Source organism: Necator americanus, chromosome V (assembly GCF_031761385.1).
Source record: "Necator americanus strain Aroian chromosome V, whole genome shotgun sequence".
Classification (NCBI taxonomy): Eukaryota; Metazoa; Nematoda; class Chromadorea; order Rhabditida; family Ancylostomatidae; genus Necator; species Necator americanus.
Window position 1 is genome coordinate 26,090,322 of NC_087375.1, and position 24,557 is coordinate 26,114,878.

The window sequence follows — 24,557 nt, forward strand, 5'->3', positions numbered from 1 at the left end:
AATCGCGTCAGGCGATGAGCATCAGCCGGCCAATTAAGTCAAATAAGTCACCTCAGAAAAAAATGTTCCTGTTGTATTTAGTCTATTACATAAATGCCATTTTATTTGTCCCAATTCTCTATTTTTCTTTTTTGATGCAAAAAGAGTTAATGAAAAGAAAAAAGGCGCTAAATTACTTAAACAATAAGAATCACTATAAAAAGAGACCTGACATTTTCACTAAACAGCAATGGGATTAAATGGATTTATTTGCATGATATAAAATGTTATGTTCATACCTTAATGAGGCGTAAATGCTGTCGTACCCGAATGGCAAAGAGACCAATAATGAAGATGTTAATCATTGGTTTAATACCAGTGATTATACATGATACTGTAGAAGCGTGCATTAAACCGAATCGTTCCTGAAGGAAAACAAAAGACACATTGTGGAAGTTACCAAAACAAAGGAAAAACAAATACACAAAGAAAAATCCACAACTTTGCAAGTAATTCACCTTGTAAGCCGTTATAAGCCACATATTTTTATTGAGAAGGTACGAATTGAACAGAAGTGCAAGAGCGGAATAGTTGAGCATTAGGATCAAGCGCTGGAAAAAGAAATACAGCTGTATGTGCGTGTACTTATTGTTGTGTACCTATTGTAGTTTCCCAAAGTTTCAAAGTTTTAATTTGTGGAAAAGAATAAAATATGTTTATTTGTCCGAAATATTGTGCTTCTTTCTCACCAACGCTATTACTTGTTCCAAGAAGATACGCAAAAAATGTCTTACCGTAACACGCCTCCAGCGATGTTTCCGTTTGGAGTTCGGATTCGGGAACAAAGCAAGGATTTGTAGTGTCATAAACACTGGATGCAATGACCGCGACACGCAACCACTCCTTTAATTACACCTCATTTTGCTTACGTTTATGAAAATCCAGGAATTATTCTTAAACTTTGAAAGTTCACCTCCATAGTGATCCTGAGCGTTGTGGTTGTAATTTCTGCTGCTCCGCATCCGTCACATTACCGTTCGGTTCTAGATTTTCCTTGCTGTGTGCGCTTTTTCTGGATGAGGTGCTCTGCGAATTTTCTGGTTCTGATGATAAATCCGATTGGTCTCTTCTTATTGACAATGGATGGAAAGGGTACATCGGCGCCTAAAGAACTTTCATGGAAGGTAACCATATGGTTGGTCAAATTAAGGTGGATTTCGAACGTTAGTTGGTCATATTACGGTGGAGTACAAAGAGAAAGGGATTAACATGGGGAAAAAAACAGCAGGAGTAGGTACATAAAAGAATGAATGCGGTGATTTGAAAACTTCCAGGTTTTTGTTATCTTTCATGAAGCTCTCATTGCTCACGAAAATTTAAAGGCTTTGTTCGCTTAAGAATCATCGCGTCCCTATCGCATATTTGCCTGAATTTTTCTTCTGCGATATGAATACAATGAATGAAAGAAGTGGAACTCCAGAAAAAAAGGGAAAAAATATGGAAGGACTTGCAGTTTCCACGGCTAAAAGTTTTTTAAAGGCAACACCCCACGAATCTGAGGTGATACGGATTTCAGGTGGAGTATTCGTATACGGGATAGTAGATTATGGAGAAGGGGAGGGATGATTCCGTCCATTTATTCCTAATTGCCGTAAAAAACGGCCAGGAAGATGCGGCGTGTACATACGGCTGGCGCGCTCCAATCGGAATCGTAGAAAATAGCGGGCCGGAATGCTTGAAGCCGTATCTTCTGTGCCGTTTTCTACGGCAGTAAGGAAGAAATGGACGGAATCACCCCCCCCCCCCCCCCCTTCTCCATAGTCTCCCATCCCGTATACGAATACTCCACCTGAAATCCGTACCACCTCAGATTCGTGGGGTGATGCCTTTAAATAACTTTTTTTTTGAGACCCGAATGAAGACATTGAGAAGTTCAGTGGGAATTTTGTTATTATTTGTGTTATTAGCTTTCTAATTTCACCAGGAAGGAAAGCTTTCAGTGGTTTGGGAATGCACAAAATCGTTATTAACACTTCATTCATAGCCGCATTTACAGATTTTCGGCCCGGATTACGCGAGGCGTCCGCGTCGAAGATGTTATGGGCGAACCGAGAAAGCTGTCTGTCAGCTGTAAAAATGTACCACAGACCGACGTTGACCTGAACTCACATAGACGCCGTAAAAGTGTCGCAAGAGGATGGTTGAATACATTAGGTCTCTGCTTTATATTTATATATTTTTTTTTTGTTAGAAGCAAAGGTAAACTTCCACACCCAGTGATTTAAAAGAAGAGTTTTCCTCATCAATGCTTTCTTTTCGTGCCAACAAGGTTTTAAAGAAACTTCATTTATAACATGACGTGTCCACAACCTCGTCCTTATCGAGGGCCTCAGAAATGGTTTGAGGTTTTGATGTTTGACATACCCCATCAAACTCCTCCTTTCTCCAGAGCCAATCCTTGATATTGTCTTAAGTACGCTGCACTAAGGACCCGAAAGAGGACATTAAAAATTTTCCACCAAAGTCATGTTGACAAACAAGGAAAAAAAACACAAACCCAGTTCTAAACCCGAGGTTTAAAGAAGGGAGGACTCGAATATTGCTGGACAGCTTACTTCATTTCAAGTTAAATCGAATTTTATTTTTGCTTGTGTTTTCTTGTGCTTGTCATGTATAGGTGTATCAAAACACATCCTTTAGAAATACTACGTGATAGTGTGAAATTATGCCATCTATTAAACAATTCCATTTTTTTTATTGTTGGGGATTGTTGGGTAACAACATCAGAGTTTGGTTAGCACGTTGTGTAACTTTATAGAGGTTATTAACGTTATAAATTTCTCAACCCCTATCGATGAAAGGCTTAGTTGGCACTAGAGCTAGGTTACGAACCATTGACCGTGCGGCCACAGTGGATTTCTAACCGACTGCACTGCACCCGCCCTATAAATGTATATTTTAGGTGATAATTAAAAACGCTAAGAGTCAACACCTTATGTCCTTCAAATGAGATTAACGAAAACCGTAGGTCCAATTTTCTGGATTGAACCATGCGGGGCAGGAGGAGCATTGCAGTGAGAAAAAGCAAATATTTTGATTGTATTCTGTTTGCACAAATGCAGCGGCTGCTTATAAGTTTTTTTTTTTCTTCAAAAGGGCCAAGTTAACGAATGTCAAAGCTGTCTAAAGCCCTTGATCCGTAAACATCGAAAAACGTTGACAGGAGAAAGCCGGAGCGGAGACACATAGCTTTTTTACGTGATCATCTCTTCCAGTGGAGAATAAATTTTGTGAAAGATAACAGCACGTGAAAAAAGCCATGTGCAGATGGCAATAAAATGCTAATGCTATCTCCTGTGATATTTGAAGCGCTGGATCGAAATGTAGTCACGACAATGATCTTTGGTATCGCTATATTTCTTCGTTTTCCCTTTTGATAATTAAATCAGACGTCGAGCAACATATGGTCCAAGCTACAAACGATTCACATTTTTTGCATGTTCAACATCCGTATAAGCTGAGGATTGCACTGAGAATCGTGGGTAATGTGCGAGTTAGAGTGCTTAACGCGCGATGCAATTTGTATGGGAGAAAAGGTAGAATGGATAGAAGGCGTGTATCGATGGCACCATTAGGGCGCCTCACGAATGAGAAGCATGGTGAAAATGAGTTTGAAATGAAATGTACGATATTATCCCTGGTGCGAAGTATCTGCTAGGTCTGGATTTCCGTCAAGAATCCATCCACGAGAACGAAAATGAATGCTCATCTATTGCTTATGACTTTATTCTATTCGTGACACTCAGCAGAGCTACAAGATTGTCCCACATGCAGTTCTATAACACTACCCAGACCCCAAGGCTTATGAGTACTGTACAGTGCATTTTCCCTCGGTGAAAATCTGTAAGAACGCGGTGGTTAACCAGATCCGCTTGTCAACGAGACTGGTCAGTTTATTTTTCTTCTTGGAGTTCTTCTAGTGTGCTTAGAACGACATCGAGGCTTCGCAAGGAGAAGGGACGAGTTCGATGAGATATGCGTAGCATCAAAGACTTCGAACCATTTTCAGGCCTTTTTAAAGACGAATTTGTCGAAACGTCAAGCCAATAATAAAGTTTCACCAAAACCTCGTTGGGATAACAAGAGAGCATAAATTCGTAGGATTTGTTGTCAGGATGAAAGGTGCCGATCTTTTTGAGTCTTCCAATTTTCCATGTTGGGTTATAGACCATAGAAACAAGCACAGTGAGTGGCTGCACCATCACAGCCTTAAGTGCAACGAGAAATCGTGGAAGACAGAAGAAGTCCAACTTTCTAAGGTTTTCTTATAGAGGAATAAATATTTGGAAGGATTATTCCAACTCGAAGAGTGAAAGATAAGAGGTAGCATATGTATCTGCATTGAAGCAAACACATTTGGATGTTCTTTATCATTTAAGAATAATTTTACGGGGGAAATTACCAATTTTCCACAAACAACTTCATCTTACTGCGTGCGTAATCCTAAACTTATAATTCCATTCCATTAGAAAAAAATTCAAGTTTAGCAGTGAATTTTAGACTCTAGAAAACTGTGCGAGGAAAGTTTTCTGGAGTCTGCGAGTGGTGTTTCCTCTCGGAATTTTTCTTATTTTATTGTATTTCGAGAGCACGAAAGCTTAGTGAAAGATTAAAACAAAGAATTTATGAGAACGTAGTTTCTGTTCCGGTTAATTTCTTCTTTTTTCAATTCGATTTCTTCTATTTGGTAAAATTACAAAGAAACAGGAGCAGGAACAGAAACATTCTCTGAGTTTACTAATTTCTAGTTCCAACCAACCTCTGCATACGCCATTAGAATCAACGGGGAACAAACCCCTGTGACTTTCTGTAGAGGTTGTTGCGTGTAAATAAAATTTGAGGTCTTTATAAGTTCAAGAGACCTATTCACTTTGATAATGACATGCAGTGGCGACCGAGTTTCTGAGGAGATTGACTTGAAATCAATTGGACTGTCCCCTCTAAGGTTCAAATCCTGTTCGGATTTCGGTGAAATCTTCGTTGTAGAGATTGCTGAGCAATGAAACAAAAAAATGGGATGATTGCCGACGAAGTTTCAGAAGAAAGAAAGCAGAGTTATGAAGCGATATTCAAGAGACTAAGAGTACTCGCTAAAAATCCTCTGAACCTCTACCCACAAAACCCCGAAATCCAATTGAATGGCCAGAATGTGGGCAGTAAAATGTCCGTTTATATCAAAATTAAATTGAATTTTTTGGATTTTATTAAAATTAGGCGGTGCCTCTTTTTTAAAGATGAAATGAGGAATGGAGCGAATCAACTAATGAGCGTGTGGGAGTTTTCTTATTTTGCAGAAGTTTTGCAGTTTTCTTATTTGAGCTGGACCCATTTTTTATGTTGGCCATTTAAAAAATGCTTGACCGCGTTTTTGTTACGGTGAAAAATTTACGTGAAAAACAAAATGTTTCTGCAGTGCGTTATGGCTATTCGAGAGAGAATTGTGTGCTCTACAAAATAGTGCGTTAAGTTTTTTTTTGTGCTGTTGTACTTGTTGTTGTTTATTTCTTGTTTATTTTTGTGGAAACCTAAATTTGAAAAAAAAAAACTAGACCTTATTGGCCATGCTAAGAAGAAAGGTTGTAAGTGGATTTTGAGTGGTCTTTGTTAGACGGTTGTAGTTCACTATGCTTCATTGTAATCAGAATTTAGAATTGGAACTTTTAGTGTAAAAATTAAAACTCTCATGGTGGCGAGGGAGAAGGTATATTTTGTGGTGTTTCTGAAAGTTAGTGCTTCCAGCGCAATCACAACAGCAGGTGCGAAAGAAAAACAAAGTGTCAAAGCAGTTTAAAAGATGTTCTCTCAAGGAATGCACAGCACTGGGAGGGCACGTTTTATGCTCTAAATCATCCTCTTGGGACAATTCTCATCCTCGCATAACTCTTTTTCGAAGGCGACCCCACACATATGACACTGATGACAAATAGCAGATATTGTTGTTGCTGATATCGTTGCTCCCCTATAATCGACCCAATCGAATAAAAAAGTCGTGAAGGTGGTGGCCACATTAGAACAACAAATTTTCGGGGAAGGATTCGTATGAGTCGTAGAATGTCTTATGTCCTTCCTTGGGAAATTTGAGCTATTGCAGAGGACATTCTAAACAATGTGGAAAAAACTTCAAAAAAATTATCTTTTGAATGCGTTTCGTTACTACAGTAGACATTTTTTGAATGTGACTCGTTAGCTCAGTGCTACACACACGAAAAAAAAATACTGCACTCCTATGACGTTTTTCTTAAAAATATCTTGAAAAGAAGAGTTCTACAAATACGCATGGTTCCCAACAATACCGTGAATGGACATAGAGTCCAACATATTTAAAGAAACCTGTCATAAATATTTTACCGTAGCCATTTTTTCTCTTAGAAAACTACATTTTGTTTGCTTCTTGGGGTGAAAAGTGCGCTGGTGGCGCTCGTTTCCCTTAAGTGTACTTTGTGGCGCTTTGGATCAACTACAGGAATCTCAACGGAATATCAAACTCACGACTTAAACTGCATTACAAGTGAACACATTTCTAGCAAATGGATGTTTTCAGAGAATTTCTTTAAAAAAAAAAAAGCAGGAGGGATACAGCTGATTTTTCGATACTCTGAAGACCTTCTACTACGAATAACACCGTGATAATAAACATTTTTGTAAAGGTGGTCAACGAATAATAATAGTAATAATAATAATAATAATAATAATAATAATAATAATAATAATAATAATAATAATAATAGTAATAATAATAATAATAATAATAATAATAATAATAATAATAATAATAATAATAATAATAATAATAATAATAATAATAATAATAGTCCTGTTGTTGTGAAGTTTTTCAAACCAGGTAGTATTAGCATCGTCGTGGCACATGAGCAATGTTTAAAGGCATCACCCCACGAACGGAGGGGTACGGATTTCAGGTGGAGTAGTGGAATATAAGGGATGGAAGACTATGGAGAGAGGGGTGATTCCGGCCATTTCTTCCTAATTGTCGTAAAAAACGGCCCGGAGGGTACTTCTTCAAGCGTTCCGGCGCACTATTTTCTACAAGGAGTTCGACTGGAGCGCGCCAGCCTTGTGCGACGCCGCATCTCCCGGGCCGTTTTTTACGGCAATTAGGAAGAAATGGACGGAATCACCCCCTCTCCGTAGTCTCCCATCCCGTACACGAATACTCCACCTGAAATCTGTACCACCTCAGATTCGTGGGGTGATTCCTTTAAGCGTCAAAGAAAGTTAAGATGTTAAAGTGGACATATTTTTGCAGCAGCAGTACAATTATCGTGGCTTTTCAAGATTTTGCACGAGTACATGCGAATAACCCTCAAAAATGTGATCAGAAACGTTTCGCTTAGCTCTACGAAGATGCAATGCTGCTTTTTTTGATGTCGTCCGGAAAAAGGACATCTCGCAAATGGGGAACAAATTGGCGTGCTTTTATGGCGCAAAAGAGTGTCATTAGCACATGGCTACGGATTTGATACAGGGATACACACGGTGAGCAAACAATAAATCGTTTTTTTGAAAATATTCATCTGTATTGCTCCCTTTCAAAAAAGAATTCAGATGGAGCAGCACAGTGTTCGTCGCTAACCCGGAAATGAACCTGCAATGAGCCGATGGACCCCATAATGCCAAAGTTGGCTGTTAGTTCTGTTCGGTGACGAAGGTGAATTCGCTCTTCCAGCTGAAAACGCAAAGAGCACCTCCGGAGAGATCACCGACTAATCCAAAAGTTTCGCTAAACGGAACGCAGACAGCATTACCAGCCGTAATTCTGACATCGAAAGTGTACGTACAATTTTTAACAGCGATGATCCTAGTGGGTGATTTTATTTACGACACAAAAAAGATGTAACAATTCTGAAACTTTATCAAAAAATTCCCCGAGTACTCAAGGGGGTATAAACGGCGAACATGGGCGGATGTGAACATAAGAAGTCACCATTGCGGTGGCGCACTCACAGGTTCAATGTTTCCCAAAGCCAACGAAGTTTTTCACCCGTTCAGCTCGTTAAATTGAAACTGGATCTGTCGGCTAGGATACGTACAGTGATCCGATACTACGGTTTGTCCGCACGATATTTTAAATACGAATACACGTTAAGAAGCCTTTAAGATTGAATTAGGATTCAAATATTAAGGAGATTATTCAGCGTTGAGCACTGTATTTTAGCAGCATTTTGATATGTTCGTTTGATTTCCACAAATTCAACCCTCTGGAAATAATTTGTCTACATTCTGATACTAGAAGTGGTCAAATCAAAGCAGAAAATAATGAATTTTCCGAGAGAAAGAGATGTAATCTACTTACTACCTATTTCATAGTTATATAAACGTGTTCAGAATTTTTCTCAGAGCTTATATGATATCTTCTTTTAGCGTTTTTAATAGAACATAGAATAGTGAAAAAGAAAAGGTGGATATTCGGATGGATCGTTGCGTGGTTGAAAGCGACAATCCATCCATATATTGCGCAAATTGGCTGGTGGGAATTCAATTCTTGTCACGTTTGAGGATGGGGATAATTGCATTCAAAGTAGATTACAGCTAAAGATGATCGTTGACCTTAATTGAGTTTGGAGGCCTAAAAGTTGATCAAGAAGGTTCACTTTTCTTACAAGAGAAAATTATAAAGCAAAGAAGAAAGTTCACAGAATTGTTTTGGGTCCGGAAAGGATTGCAAAAACCTCTTACGTAGCAGAAGTTTACATAGAAAAATTGAAAAGCTGTTGCTATGAAAACGTTTCCAGTTCTTACTATTCGAACTTATGTAAGATTAAAGGTTTATTCGTGACTGTTTTTTTCTTATATGATATGAACGACAGAATATCTGAGGATGTTGTTCTAAGTGATCACAAACGAAATCCTCTCCTGATCATAACGCGCTTAACGTAACGCTTCCACTTACGCAGCTGCCTTCTTTTGCCGGCTTAAATCGGTTTTCCTCGTGAACGGAAAAAAATAACGATTCATTACGGTAATATGCGAGACAGTCATAATAGGTTAGAATTTCGATGTAAGCTACAATTGCAATGGGACTTCCACACTCGAAGCGATAAGTACTTTGTGTTACACCGGTGCAGCACACAGTCATGAACATATGGAAAGATTGGAAAAATTTGCATATAAATCAATAAAGATGTGAAATTTCTTGATGACGTCTCTGACGCAATGAAAGAGAAAACATTCTAAAAACGGCTAAACGACGTAGCTGTTTAAAAGTTGTTCATGCGTAGCTGTTCCAGGATAAGCAAAGACAGATTCAGTTCTGCTGCCAGTGGGAGCGCGGCGGTTCGTGTGCAACTTACGTACCTCCCTTTCTTTACCACCACCGAAGGTTCCGCCTCAAATTTGACGAACGCAATTAAGTAACATAGAAGGGTGCAGGAAAACTGAAGAACGAATAATTAATTCTGAAAATCATTTTCAGAAAAATCCCACTGAACTTTAAGAAAGCTTGGGAAAACCGCACACTGTTTGTCGATTATTCAAGCGCAGGTTCATATGACTTTCCTAGGTGTGGCTGATTCTTGACATAAAGAAAAAAATAAAATAGAAGGAAAAAGACACAATGAAAAACGAGAAAAAAGTGATGACACACACAGAAATTGAACTGCGTAGCACATGCCAGGTACCGTATGCACCTGAAGTAGAGAAAATCTAGATGAACAAATAAAACTAGTGATCGGTACTGTCTTATTTCTGCAATCCACGTTAAACAGCAAAATCGATATGTATTTGTCGGAAATTTTTTGAACGATTGCAAATTGAAGACGTCACTGTTCATCGGAAGTTACGGAAATGAGGAACAAGTACATTCCCATGGCAGTGAATGCGTAGGCAGCGCACACAGAGGAACACATTTAATGGAACATTGATACTGTACATGGATATTTTATATTAAGTCAGGTGCGTTAATGAGGTCTGATGTCTTTTTTAATGTTGCTATCAAAGCAGAGGATGGCAATCTCGTTCGGTGCACTTCAGATTAGAAAAAACCATGAGAAAGGCAAGAAAAAGAAATGAAAGAAAGAGGAAGAGATATTAATTAGAACAAAAATATTTTTTTAAATGGATCTGACTGTTTCTGTTCTTTTGTGCGCGTCAGTATAGCTTAGAACAATTGTCTTGCAAATAATTTTGGTTTCATTTACGATTTTTTCAATTTCAAACTCTCAAGCTTAATATTTGCTCAAGCCCCTACCTTAATTTAATTCAATCGGCAGAAATTTGATAGGGATGACTTTCTAGCGGGATAAAAAGAGAACAGGATTTGGAAACAAATCGAATGCTGTGAACGGGAAGAAGAATGTGCTGAGTTCACAACCGCATATTATGATTGTTTTACATAGAAAATTGATGCAGTATGACAGCCTTAACTTTTGACCCTTACTTGTGCTTAAGCCACAAGTGCTATCGTTCAAAATGTTCATGTATTTAAAGGCATCACTCCACGAATCTGAGGTGGTGCAGGTTTCAGGTGGAGTATTCGTATACAGGATGGGAGACTACGGAGAGGGGGTGATTCTGTCCATTTCTTCCTAATTGCCGTAAAAAACGGCCCGGAAGATACGGCTTTATTCGTTTTGGCGCACCATTTTGTACAAGAGGTTCGATTGGAGCGCGCCAGTCTTGTGCGGCGCCGCATCTTCCGGGCCGTTTTTTACGGCAATTAGGAAGAAATGGGCGGAATCACCTCCCTCTCCGTAGTCTCCCATCCCGTATACGAATACTCCACCTGAAATCTGCACCACTTCAGATTCGTGGGGTGATGCCTTTAATCGAATGTGAAAGAAGGCTTCAAATACAAATGTAAACTGTGCTCATTTTAGTGATAACTGGTTTCTGAGAATTATACTGAGAATTGTTTTTGTTCTTCGCTTTACCTACAGTTTCCAAAGATGTTTTACAATTATTTCTCGAAGCACAATGACAGAGGCAAACATTGTTAATTTTTAAATCATGAGGAGGTCAAGAAGGATGCCGGATTTATTTATGCTTGTTTTTACCGCACTGGGAGACCTTAGAAGATTTCCCATTGACGTCTCATTTCTGAATGCTTCGGCTCGTTTTTTTCATGAGAGGTCGCATATCAACTTTGGGACATAGGACAATGTTCTTCTGCAGAGCTAGCTGCTCATTTTATCTTGGAAGAAGATTTTTCCACAGGGATCTGTAAAATGTGACGTGTATGACAGACTCCATCTGCAAACAACTGAGCATGCCCTATCCAAAACGATAAAACGACTATGGCCATAAGAAACATGGATTTTCTTCCATACAACGCTACTAGGACGGTCACATGAAATCGTTTGCGCTCTGGCTGAGGCGAGGCTACTTCTTCTCTGCATCCCTGAAACTCCACTTAATCCCGGAATTGCAGATACGATAAGCGGATTGGAAGCTTTTCTGAGAAACTGAAAGCGCCCTGCCTAGTGGGAGATTTAGAGGGATAAAATTCAATAAAATTTGATCGATCACCAGAATCAGTTAGTTTGGTATTGTTACAAATATCCTTTGCACATCTGCATATAATATCCTCACCTTTGTTTTCTGTGCCATCGGCAGAACCTTTTTGGTCAGGAAAACATCAGCCGAAAGTTAAGGCATTATTCGAATCTCAACTTGACAACAAATGAGGAGCACCTATTATAAATTGGCAAAAACGCCTATGTATATTTTATGATGCCACCATAACTTCTTAACCATTCTTGTTTAAAACAACTCGACCGACGTGCACTTAAATTTTTTTCCAATGTTAACTTTAGACTCAAAACATCTTAATTTGAGTCTGAAGCGGAAATTGAGAGTGAATACAACTGATCCAAATATCGAGAGTCATCACCATAGCAAAGCGCTAGGGACCCAAATAGAAACCTTCAATAGTAAGAAACGAGGTAAGTAAGCAACGACCATCCTAATCGGCTATCAAGCTTTTCTCATGATTAAGTCACGAATCTTCGCAGGAAGTATAATCCTCTAGTAGGATAAAGAATAGAAAGATAAAATGTATGGCCATAATCAATCCGCTTGGATGCATCAACGCCTTCACTTCAACTCAGAATCGTTTGAATTTTTTACGCTACCGGAGATTAGCCAAATAATGAACTCAGCATTTTTATCCTCCTAGACATTTTTGACTTATGATTTATGATATGACATATTTAATCCTCCAACCTGGAGGGATGAACGGCTTGGGCGGCACTAGTGCGGTTTCGAGCCATCAATCGATCGAGCTGTCACAGGGGGACTTCTAAACGGTTGCGCTACACCGGTCACTCTAGAAATACATGTTTTCCTAACCTAAAATTTAACGTTTCAAGAAAGAAAGCATTAGTAGGAATCGAAGCAGGGCAGGGGTTTTTTTTTGGTTCGTAGAGGAAACGATCATCCTAGTCGGCTCGCCTTTTTCAGGATTGAATATCATGAATCTTCGGATTGCTATAAATGTTTTGAAGCTTTCGAGGCATTCGATGTTGTGAAAACGACCTTAAGCCTGGTGTAGGTGGTTTTTGTGCTGTAATTACTGTTCTTTCTGTTTTTGTTTCTGTTTCGAGGACGTTCTTTTAATACGGCCAACATGTACACCTTCTTGCATGTGAATAGCCACGTACGTAAGCAAAAAAATTTACGGCTAGTGAGGGATCTGCCGTTTCAGTAGCTCTATGGAAGAATAATTATAAAGATAACTTCGTTTGAAATATGAATTGCTTAGAAATTATTAGCGTAGGTACGGTAAGGAGCTACATAGAGTTCACAGTCTCAATGAACTTGGAAATGTTCATTGATCTCCTCCTATCCTCTTCTTTTAATGAACTTAAACGTTCAAGCTGCGCTTGATGAGAAATTCTCTGGATGTCCAGAAAATCCACGACAATTTATGGGAAGAGTATGTTATTGAAACTAGAGTTACTCTTTCCAAAATGATCTCATTTGGTTCAGATTTCCTGAGTATTCGAAAAAATGGAAGAGAGGCTTGTAATATGAGACGATTCGTGATCAAAAACCAAAAAAAAGTGTTACAGTAGATTTTCACTTAAAGGTATCACCCCGTGAATCGGGAGAAACTTTCCCCTCCCGATTCACGGGAGGGGAAAGCCTCTCTTCCATTTTTTCGAATACTCAGGGAATCTGAAAAAATAAGCTGCAAGAAATATTGTTGTACAAACAGTGACTGCTTCGGCTGGCTACACACAGTAAACTGATAACGATTGCTGAATGTAGAATTTTTTGCCAATTTAAAATGAAGCATGAATTTTGTGGAAGTGAAAGAAACAGTGGCGGGGTTGCACACTGGTACTTTTTAATAGAGCAGACGAGGGCGTAGCTTCCGTGTCGAAAGCGCCGGAAATGTAGACAACGCTGGTGGCTTGGCATCGTTAGAATTCCGTGCAATCGTCTCCAAAATGTTTACGGTCACGTCGGATCGATAGCTATGTACATTCGGTCTTTCAGGATAGGTAATTCAGTGCCGACTGCGTTGGACCTTACGCACAACTACAAACTACTCTAGTTGCTTCAATTTGTTGAATCTAAAGATCTTTTACACATCAGTCTATGATATATATTTTTTAGTCCACGATATTCGCCCAAGATTATTCATATTCAAAAAATATTTGTTTGTCTACAATTTTTATTTGTTACTATTACAGTTTATATTTTACTTATTACTTATTACTAGGTCACTCACTACCCAAATTATTTTGGACTAATTGTGGTTTAGAGAATTGTTTGACAAGCGGTACGAACATCGAGTAGAGGTTAGAGGTCTTCACTGCGCGTGCCTAGGGTCAATGGTTCAATATCGCACTAGGCCAATAAAAACTTTTATCCTCCCGTACTCGGAAGGTTAGTACGTATCAGTTTCGAGGACTTTGTGCTTCACTTTTCACGTATGTGGAAGTGCAACAGGAAAACTTTCTTCATCTTATTTACGAGGATTTATCAACACTTCGAATTCAACTCACAAAGATATGCTCGTTTTGTTCATCTGTTTAAAGGCATCACTCCACGAATCTGAGATGCTTCGGATTTCAGGTGGAGTGTTCTTATAAGGGATAGTATATTATGGAGAGGAGGGTGATTACGTCTATTTCTTCCTAACTGCCGTAAAAAACGGCCCGGAAGATACGGCTTCAGGCGTTCTGGCGCACTATTTTCTACAAGGAGTTCTACTGGAGCGCGCCAGCCTTGTGCGGCGCCGCATCTTCCGGGTAGTTTTTTACGGCAATTAGGAAGAAATGGACAGAATCACTCCCCTCTCCATAATCTACTAACCCTTATAAGAATACTCCACCTGAAATCCGTACCACCTCAGATTCGTGGGGTGATGCCTTTAAGAAATGTTGCAAAAATGAAGTTCTCGTAGCACGCTGATTAGGTTGTTTTCTGAGGGGGTGGGGGGGGGGGGGGAGAGAAAGGGAGGAACACTGACAAGAACAGAGAAAACACCTTTTTCAAAAGAGCTTTAGAATGAGCTATAGAGCTCAGATGAATTTTTATAACCCATGGTTTAGGATTGATAACCTCGTGCCTCTGTAACTCAACTGTACTTGTTAGGGAATGAATAGATTGTTTACATGGTTTAATATCGATGTACATCGATCTACATAGGTAACAAAAGATTTGAGTGGAATCAAATGCGCTGAGGGTGCACGTTTTTAGTTATTTCCTAGAGGATAAACATATTATGTGGGAGCAGAGTTCGCTGTCATGAATGGCAAACGTAATTAACCGTTGCCAGAAATGAAATTCCCTTAAATTGAATTATTCAAAACGTGACTTTTGAACTCCTCTTTCTCCATCACAATCATAAACCGTGTATTCTTAAAGAAGAAGTGAATACGAGTGAGTTTCTTTAGTTAATTAGGAAAATATATGAGTTTTAGTACTTTGTAGCGGGAGAACAATGCTTGAATCGATGTGAGTGCTAACCATTTCATGAATTTAAGTGAATGTGAAATTTGTTTTGGCCATAAAGTCTGAACGTATCCTTTAAGTCCTTTAGTTGAACGTTTCTCAACCCTGAAAATCCAAGAGCGATCAGGACGATGGTAAATAATGGTCATGAAAGTATCTCCATTTGACACATATTTTTATACGTCAGTATTCACGATCGAGTGAAAGCATTCACAATAAAACGTTGCTTTACGTGGACAGAACTCACGCTACAGAAATACTGTAACTGTAGGAATAATTAAATCACTAGAAATAAATTGAATTAAATATAACAACTATTGTACATACCACAATGTATATTATACAATACACAGATTCTTCGGAAAGTTACTTTGGCCCTATGTCTAACTTTCATAATGACGTTGTTATTTCAGTTTTGCCGAAAACTTTTCAATTCTTTCGTACATTTTACCTGAACAAAAATGAAACCTTACTTTATTCCCATTTGCCCATCTTCATCTATTATACTAAATCATAATTCATTATTTATTTATTTATTTATTTATTACAATTAATATTATTATAGTTTGTCTATTACATACGTATTAGTCTTCTATTTTATAACTCCAATCCTGAAAGTCTAGAAGATGCTGTTTCCGGGGAGATACATTGAAGAAGAGTGTACACAACATCTAGGAACGTGCAATGCAGCCTTAGTTCCTTTAAGCTCCTTAAACAAAGGAACTCTCTTATATAAACGATTCCCTCCATTATTAATTTTTCGCTCCAGTAAATACATAATTTATTCTTTGAAGTGTGGAAGAAAGTTTTTACATTGAAAGAGGAAAATGGGAGAGAAGCGATGCAATTAAGTGGACATAAAAAATCCATCTAATAACAGAGGATCATAGGGCCGCTACCATAACCAAGGCAAAACACAAGAAAATTATTGTTTATGATATATAATACCCCGTTACTCCAATATCCTCAACAATTGGATGGTGGCTGCATTGGATGTAGAGAATGATCGTGAATAAGAGATATCGTTCTCTAGTCAAGCGGAGCTGCCTGGATTCTCACAAAGGATAAACTGGTAGGGAGATGTTTTAGACAGTGGGTGTTCAATTCAGAATCGTTTGAGGTTTATGAACTCATGTGCTGCCTGAAGAATGACTTACGAGGGCCAACTGAAATATCAGGCCAATGTTTTGAACCTTTCAGATAAATTTGATTAAGTAAATAAAAAGATAAAGATAAATAAAGGATAAAATAATAAAAATATAATATAATAAAAATAATAAAGATAAAATAAATAATAAAGATAGATAAATTTGAATATCGACATCAGGCCTCAGAGCAATAAGCACCCGCGAGGCGCAACGAGGATTCCCATAGTGTAGAACCCCTCGCTGACTTTGCTACACCAGCTATTGAGGATTCTCGTTAATTTGTTTGAAAAAAAGTTGCGACAGATTTCTAAGTAAAGGTTTATACGGACATAAAACCGAATTCGATGCTTCTCCATGAATTATTTATTACTATATTTTGGAAACACCTTTTTTTAGCCATACACCCCTCGACCGACTCGAATGGACACTCAAGGTCGAAACTTGGATAGCTAAAGCAACCCTTTCTTTTGAAACTTTGCCGAGCTCTCAAGGGTACTACTAACGGCCACAGATTTGCACCGTGGATCGGGCGCAGGGGATTCGAATTGGAATACGTGGTAAAATTTGCGAGACAACGTTTGAGATAAGGAGATGGCGGAATATATCCAATATTGCTAAAGACAGCGGTGATGAGGAGATTTGAGGTAATCGGCGGTGTTGATTACGGATATGTGTGTTCCGTAAACAACGTCGTTCCATAAATTTTTTTCAGCGCTTCCGGTGCAAATCTACCACTTATGGTTTGCGGAGGCATCGAGAACTGAGTGGGATATTCGATTACGGTACGTATGTCGTGTAAAGCGCCATCAGGTAATTATCGACATTTACCTGTTCTTGTTTTCGTGGATGGTGAAAAGGTGACGCTAATGTTTTTTTTTCACACGTTAATCACAATTTTTACCTACTATAGGAAACTTTTGCATTTTCTAAGGTAATCTATGTGCTTCTGTACAATCTATAATAGACTCTTCTGACCGGGGATATAAGTTTTTTTAAGCATTATTATCATATTTCTCACATTGATATGTGTGTTTGAAAAATAATGTGCTCTTCGTGGTACATTTATGTAATAAGAAGAAAAAAATGTTAACGTTAGCCAGGAAATCTGCAATTATCTGCTAATTATCCATATATTTCCTAAACTTGGGGAAGCGTATTCGGTAACAGGTTCTGCCATAATTGTGCACGAACGATCGATGGTTCAAAACCACTTAGAGCCAACCAAGCCCTCCATCTGTACAGGCAATAAATTGGTAAAAGACGTGTCTGCGAGGATAAAAACACTGACCTGATACATCGGCTAGCCCCGTAAGCCATTTTATAGGCTAGACTTGCGTTCGTAAACGATCCAAACGATTCTGAATTGAAGTGAAGGCATTGGTGCATCCCAATTGGAATGATTAACGCCAGACACTTCATCTTTTTATCCTTTATCTTTCTACAGGATTATTCTCTCTCTTCAATTACGAAGAAAGCGTTAGAGCCGATTGAGACGACTCCAAGCGGATTTATTAACGTCAAACACTTGATCCTTTACCCTTTGATGAACATGCATAGCACTTTTGTTGTTAGAAGCTCACATGACAGAATTGAGTTAGGAAAGCGGGGATTCAATTGAATCAGTTTTGCGCTTTGAATCGAATCAAAAGTCTGAAAGGAAATTACCTCTTCAATTTCGACCGAGTTGATGCTTATCACTGCCGAAACACGACGCATTCTCATCGGAGACGAAATATCCTACTGCTGGTTTGTAGTTAAAAATTGAGCTTTATACATTACTCCCACATATGCAGGTGTTTTTAAGTCAAAACATTGGATACGCCGACCAAAAATCGCAACTGAGGTGGTTATCGAAAGACATCTGAACAATTCCAATGAAAGTAAGGATATTTTCCTCCTACTGTATGAAGACCGAGGTGGTGCAGGCGCGAGAGACAACTCTCATATGGGAGCGCCATTCCATGCTCAGCTGAAGAAACCCTCTGAAATTGTGCTTCGAGAACTTTTTTCGGTACGATGGAACCGCGAACAAAAGCGAAGCATCTTTCTCCAGAGCGTTATGGTAAGATTTATGCCACCATTTATACCACCACACTAAATGGTCCCAGTATAGAATTATTCTAGATTTCGCCTGAAAAATCGTTAAAATATGTGTCCAGCTGTAATGCAATGTTTTTTTGCAATTAAGGAATGTTCGCACTGTGGATTGAAAAGTTATGAAAAATATTTTTTAGACAAAGCATATCTTTATGAAGGTAAGAAGATGAGAGACAAAGAAAAGAAAGATGAAGAAAATGAGAAAAAAAATATAAAATGGAAGGTATAAGATAGAAAATTTTGTAGCCTCGTGTTATTTCAAGAAAAAAAAAATTTCATAGTGATTCTCTTCAAAGAAGGTGTGATAATATTTGTAGAATATAAGGACGATAAAACAAGGAATGAAAAAATGATGGCTGGGGACCTGAAGATAGAAACAGCCACTGGTGTGAATTAATGTCACTTTATGTCTTACGTCAGATAGCAACTGACGGGATTAGCTGTTATGCAACTACGACGGAAATTCGAGAAAGTAAGAGCGAGGATGAGGGGAATGTATCAATTTAGCAGTTGATAGTCTTCCTGGTGCTTTTAAAATTCCATTTGAAAGAAAAGTTTGTCGTTGGGTAATGCCGCTTGAATGAGCATCGAATTTTGAGAAAGATTACGAAGTGTAAAAGAACCTCCTGGAAAGTAGCATATCATGGAATTGACGATCTTGGAGTCTCTGGAAAAAAATGTAGAATTCGGATTATAAATTACACGTATTAGCACAACTGCGCTTAATTCTCCCTAATATTCCTGAAAAGTTGTGTGAGAAATGATCTTGGTTCCTACGAGATGCATTATGATACGGCACCTCCGATTGAACGCGTCGCACCCACGAGCGAGCGGTCAAAAATCAATGAGGTCTCCACAACTGTTTGTCCAAGTGGAAGCAATGCACAGGCTGCTGATGGTTTCGGAGCATGTGCAGAAGTGGCGCTTTCCAATGTGCTCCGTAGGAACTAACAGCAACTGAGGCGATTTTCAGTTCGTTTTCAGGACGTTTAGGTAAGGAGCGCGGCTACGTTTATAGTTGTAATCTACAATCTGAACCCCATATTCTCCCATGGGAGACCCCAACTTCGTCAGCTACGTGATACGCTGGTGTTATATAATTTTTCTGGCTGGCTTGTGAGCTGTTGACTTTGTCCCTGTTGGACACTGCGCTACAGTATGCGCATGCATGAAGATTCATGCAGAAATAACTTCTTCAAACGCTCATCTTAAAATTTGCATGGCTTGTACGTACAGTATGAAACAAATCGCTACGAGCTCAATCAATCCTTTCAATGAACGACGTCACTGAAAGATAAAGGTGGACTGAGTACACATTTACCTACTGTACTAGCAGTTTACGCATACAAGCTTTTATTGATTTCCATTGCTTTATTGCTTTATTCTACAAGCTTTTATTGTGAATTGCTAGTGGAAAATCCAGTTTTTCATAAAATTTTGTTGTTTACCCCAAAACTGATATAGGATTCACGTTACATATTTTAAGAAATACTCTCCGTCTATGTTTGTTCTCTTTCTCTGTGACTACATTTTTATCCTATTCGTATAGTAGTAGCGCTGTGCACATCACACACACTCGTACTAAATTTTTCGTATGAAAATTAACTTTTCTTTTAATTACAGTCAGTGATTCTCGGTTAAATATCATTAAAGCCTTTAATAATACTGTCGCGTCAAAACGTTTATTTAATTAATTCGTTCATCAATTTAATTTCTTTTTCTTAATTTTATTTGACGTTTATTTCAGTCCAATTATTTGTCATTTACTTCAAATAAAAATGTGTTTCTTTAAATGAAGATTCTCGTTTTTATAAACACCAAAGGTTGACCAGCGTTTCGGAAGCATACCATGGTGTTTTTTTCAGCGACAAAAAAAATCAAAGTTCAAATTCGAACTCAAAACTTACGTTTTTACAGCTAATTATTATTGCATACTAATTTTACAGATCAGCGGTCTTCACAATTCAGGAATTTTTCGTAGCGAAATAGTTTTGATAAGAATTTGATAACAGTTCAATAACAAATTTAACGGATGTAGTTTGGGTTGAAAAAACTGAAATGTAGCACAAAATGAATAACAAGTTTGACAAATTCACGATCTGCTGTGTTGCGGAGTTTTTGCATCTAACTCATGGGAATAAAAAGGATAAAGTCACTGGTGCATCAATCCACTTGGGATGTGCCGACGCGTTTTACTGGAATTCGTAATTGATGAGGTTTTGGAACGCGTGATGGAATAACTTAGCAAAACTTTAGCTCAGCAGCGGAAAAGAAAGGATACGGTAAAGAAAGTTAGCGTAAGAAATGATAGAAGTGAAACACTTGATCCCAATTCGTAATACGTGTTTACGAGAATGAAAAAGCCAAGAAGAATACAAAACATTTTTTACTAGAGAAAAAATTTCCTCTCCTTCAAAGTAAGATCCGTTTCAAAAAATGTAGTTTTCCAACGTGTATGATACATTCTCAAAAGCCTACATCCTTCATGGTTCAGCTCATTTCCGGAGTCTCTAAGCGCATCACTCGTTTTTTGCTTTATTTTATCCTTGCTTTTAATAAAAAAAATGGGAATATATTGGTACGTTGCCATTATTCAAAGCGATTATTCGACTAATTATCTGAGAAGAAACATATTCAAGAAAAAATAATTAAAAATGTTATTTAATAAATATTTCATTTTATTCGTATTGTTTTTATTTTTGAATCTATTAATTTTATTTTCGAATCTCATTACTTCCAACATTAAAACAAAACACGGAGAAACAAATTAATTTTTAATAAAGAAACCATAACTGGGAAGAAGTTTTAAATAATCCTAAAGCATATCACCACAACTAAATGCAGGGGGGTTGTCCCATAAGTTTCCTTACGGCTTTTCTGAAATTCTTATTCTTTTTATTGAGTAGCAAAGTTATTCCATCAACAATATCAGGAGAATCAGCACATTTCATCTATCGATCTGATAGGCAGTTGACTCTTTACTGCGAATTTGTGAATTGATAACCGTGGAAAGAAACGTATATATGAGACAACCCAACATTTTGGAAATCTTGGGAAGTGGAATGAGATACTGATTGTTTTTTTTGTTGAAATTTTCCAGCAACACACCACCAAGAAACCAATGGATCACATGTTCTCGGCAAAAAACACGTGAACAAAGAAAACCTGCATGTGTCCACATTTGAAAACCTATAGAAGGGAAGAGAATAAGCAGGGCAATTCCAGAGAATAATCGCGGCAGCGCTGGTGTAGTATAAAGTCAACGTTTCGCATTGTTTAACTTTCTAACTCCTATACAACACACAAGGAACAACGTGGTTGGAAGAAGAAGTGGGCAGCTGGTCATGTCATTTTTCAAAGAGTTTTAGGAATTTGGTCATCTTTGTGTTTATTTAATAGAATCTAAAAATTTCTTCCCTCCACTAGAATCCATTTTATGAATTTATATTTTAAGATTCTCAAGTGAGACGTGAATCTTCGAAATATGCAAGTTTTGCTTACTATTATATTGGAATGTGTAATCGATAAGGAGGAAATGAAAAATAACTCATATAGACTGTGATGGAGGACATGGAATTCACGATTTTTGGGTAATTTTTGGTAAAGGACGTGCAGACAATAATAATAATAATAATAATAATAATAAATAATAATAAATAATAAGCCATCAAAACAATGTCAAAATTTCATTTAAAAAGGTGTCATTGTTTTACTCAAAAAATAGATCAGGAGCTCTGTCACAAATTCTAGGACCACTCTTTTTTCCTTCACTACATACATAAAGAGCTCCATGAATTTAGTGACTACTAGGGATGCGGACTCCCACGTACTTCATCGAAGATACTACAAGACCATTAATCTGACAGTGCCCTTGAAACACACATTATTCCATGACGCATAAAACGAACTCATAAAACGTAATGCTCCTCCAGTTATGTTCGCTTTTTCATGTTTTCCAGAAGAATAATGTTTTATGTAATGAAATTCAAATGGAGTTAGGATAAAATGTAAATCCTGCCAAAAACATTATTTGTGTAAGAATCCTATGCAAAACACCATATAAAATTGGATCAGGTCATGATATTATGATTACAACAACCCTAATTCTCTTTTGCTGAGAACTTTCACCAATAGCAGAAAAAATCAAAGAAAATTCGAAACCAGGAATTAGGTTGGGGAGAAGCATTCTCGAAAATGTTTATTGGTTGGTTTCCGACTGAGAATAAGCACAATAACGTTGCGTGCTCTAATTAGTCCTTCAGAGAAAGCAAGAGTTAATGAATTAGGTAATGAACTGGTCAATAAATGATGAATTAATGCTGTTGAGCAAAAAAAAAATGCCTTTAACATTTTACAGCTCAGCTAATATTATATTTGTAGTTTGTAGCCAAAGCAATTTATCATTCGACTTTATTCGCAAATCCTTTTCTTATTAAACTTACGGGAGCGGACTTAAAGAAGCTGTAAAACGTGAGATGTCTGGGAAAAAAATCGTTTATGAGCAGTTTTTCAAAAATAATAAGTGATTAATCAGGAACTTATAAGCAATCATTCATTTTGGTTTATAAAGAATGATTTTGAAGATTGCTCCATTCATTATGAATAAATTGTAATATTACAAAATTAATTAAAAATTTAGAACAAATTCCTAATAACTCTTGCAATCATTCTTTTTCCGAGATACAACTACAGATTTATCTATTTCCATTCGGTTACTGTGCAAATTTATACGGTGAACACAAATACAATAAAAATGCCTGATTCTCTTCTTTTTTTTTGTTAATAGCAAAATTGATCGCGCTGCTTTAATCTCGTAATGTATCTGTGATAAAATTCGCCGAAACAAATGAAGACTTATACTAGATCATCACTTAAAACACATCCTTTACCGATCAAATGGGACCAGGTAACATCACCTGGCCGGAGAGGCAAAATGCATTCTTTTTTTTCCATTTCAACGACGATATAATTAGATTTGTAAGGTCAAGACATGAAATAATAAGCATCGCATCCGACTTTTGATGGATTCCTCTGCACTGGCTGATTTTTTTTTTAAATAAACCGATCGAAGAGTGGATAGATTTATGGAAACTTAAGATGAACGGATGTTTAAATGAATGCGAGCTTAAAGACATCACTTCACGAATCTGAGGTGGTACGGATTTCAGGTGGAGTATTCGTATACGGGATGGGAGACTATGGAGAGGGGGGTGATTCCGTCCATTTCTTCCTAACTGCCGTAAAACACGCTGGCGCGCTCCAGTAGAACTCGTTGTAGAAAATAGTGCGCCAGAACGCCTGAAGCCGTATCTTCTGGGCCGTTTTTTACGGCAATTAGGAAGAAATGGACGGAATCACCCCCTCTCCATAGTCTCCCATCCCGTATACGAATACTCCACCTGAAATCCGTAACACCTCAGATTCGTGGAGTGATGCCTTTAAATAGATATTTTTCTTCCACTTTTTTGTCTCACTTGTAAGAATGAACCTCTCTCATCATCACAGACTCCGTCTTCCTTCAACATTCTACATGTATTCTATACTCTCTTAGATATATTTTCGCCTTTACGTACACTATGACTACAAAAGGAAGCGCTGGCGGATCAAAGGAAACGCGCAGAGAATTTTCTCCTGTAAATCTTTGTGGATAACGCTTTTAAAGTCAGCTAAAATTTTCAGTGAATATGTCACTTTAGAGGAAAACATTGAAAGAAAACAGAAAAGAATATATCCACATACATCGAATACAAAGTCGAAAAAGGCAGACAGATTGTCTTTAAAATGAGTGGTGCTTACGAATAATTCAAGAGAAATAACTCTGCATTCCTTTCAAAGGTGCAGTTGAGCTGATGTCATGCATGAGCACTCTTCGAATCCGGAATAGTGTTCTGAACACGTGAAAATAGCAAACCATTAAAGTGTATTACAGACATGTACTATGACGTATTATGACATTTTTTCTTCTTATGACAACTTTGATAACCGACTTTTTCACGAAGTAGAGAGAATTTTACATTTGCAGCAAAGAAAAAGCACAAACGATTTCCTAAAATTATAATTCTTATTATTATTCTGATTGCACAAATAATTGACGGCACCTTCAATACAAACTATAGGAGCTGAGATATGAGCAGAACTGTTGAAGGGAACTTCAAATGCAAAACAAATAACAAGAAAAATTGAAGTGGTAATTTGTTGAAGATTCTTACTATGATTCTCGTGACTGTTAGATGTTGCTGTTTGCGAAAAAAAACTTAGCATCAAGAAACAAGGACAGTGAAAAGAGACCTGAGAGTATAGATGGCATTTTGTGAAGGATTACAGTACTGAGAGTAAATGTATTCGAATGCAACG

The 24,557-nt window shown here is 37.8% G+C and overlaps 1 protein-coding gene across 2 annotated transcripts; it reads right to left on the reverse strand.

Moving 5' to 3' along the window:
- Positions 1-216: 216 nt before the first annotated feature.
- RB195_015251 (uncharacterized protein) lies at positions 217-6,893 on the reverse strand (the record flags this gene model as incomplete). Of its 2 annotated transcripts, XM_064205869.1 has the most annotated exons (5): positions 217-219; positions 279-404; positions 498-590; positions 774-882; positions 953-1,137. In XM_064205869.1, the coding sequence occupies 5 exons, from the start codon at positions 1,135-1,137 to the stop codon at positions 217-219; spliced, it is 516 nt and encodes a 171-aa protein (XP_064061750.1). The 2 variants fall into 2 exon arrangements, with proteins under 2 accessions (XP_064061750.1, XP_064061751.1); XM_064205870.1 differs by lacking the exons at positions 217-219; positions 498-590 and adding an exon at positions 6,675-6,893 and having other exon boundaries at positions 273-404; positions 953-1,143.
- Between the last annotated feature and the right edge of the window lie 17,664 nt (positions 6,894-24,557).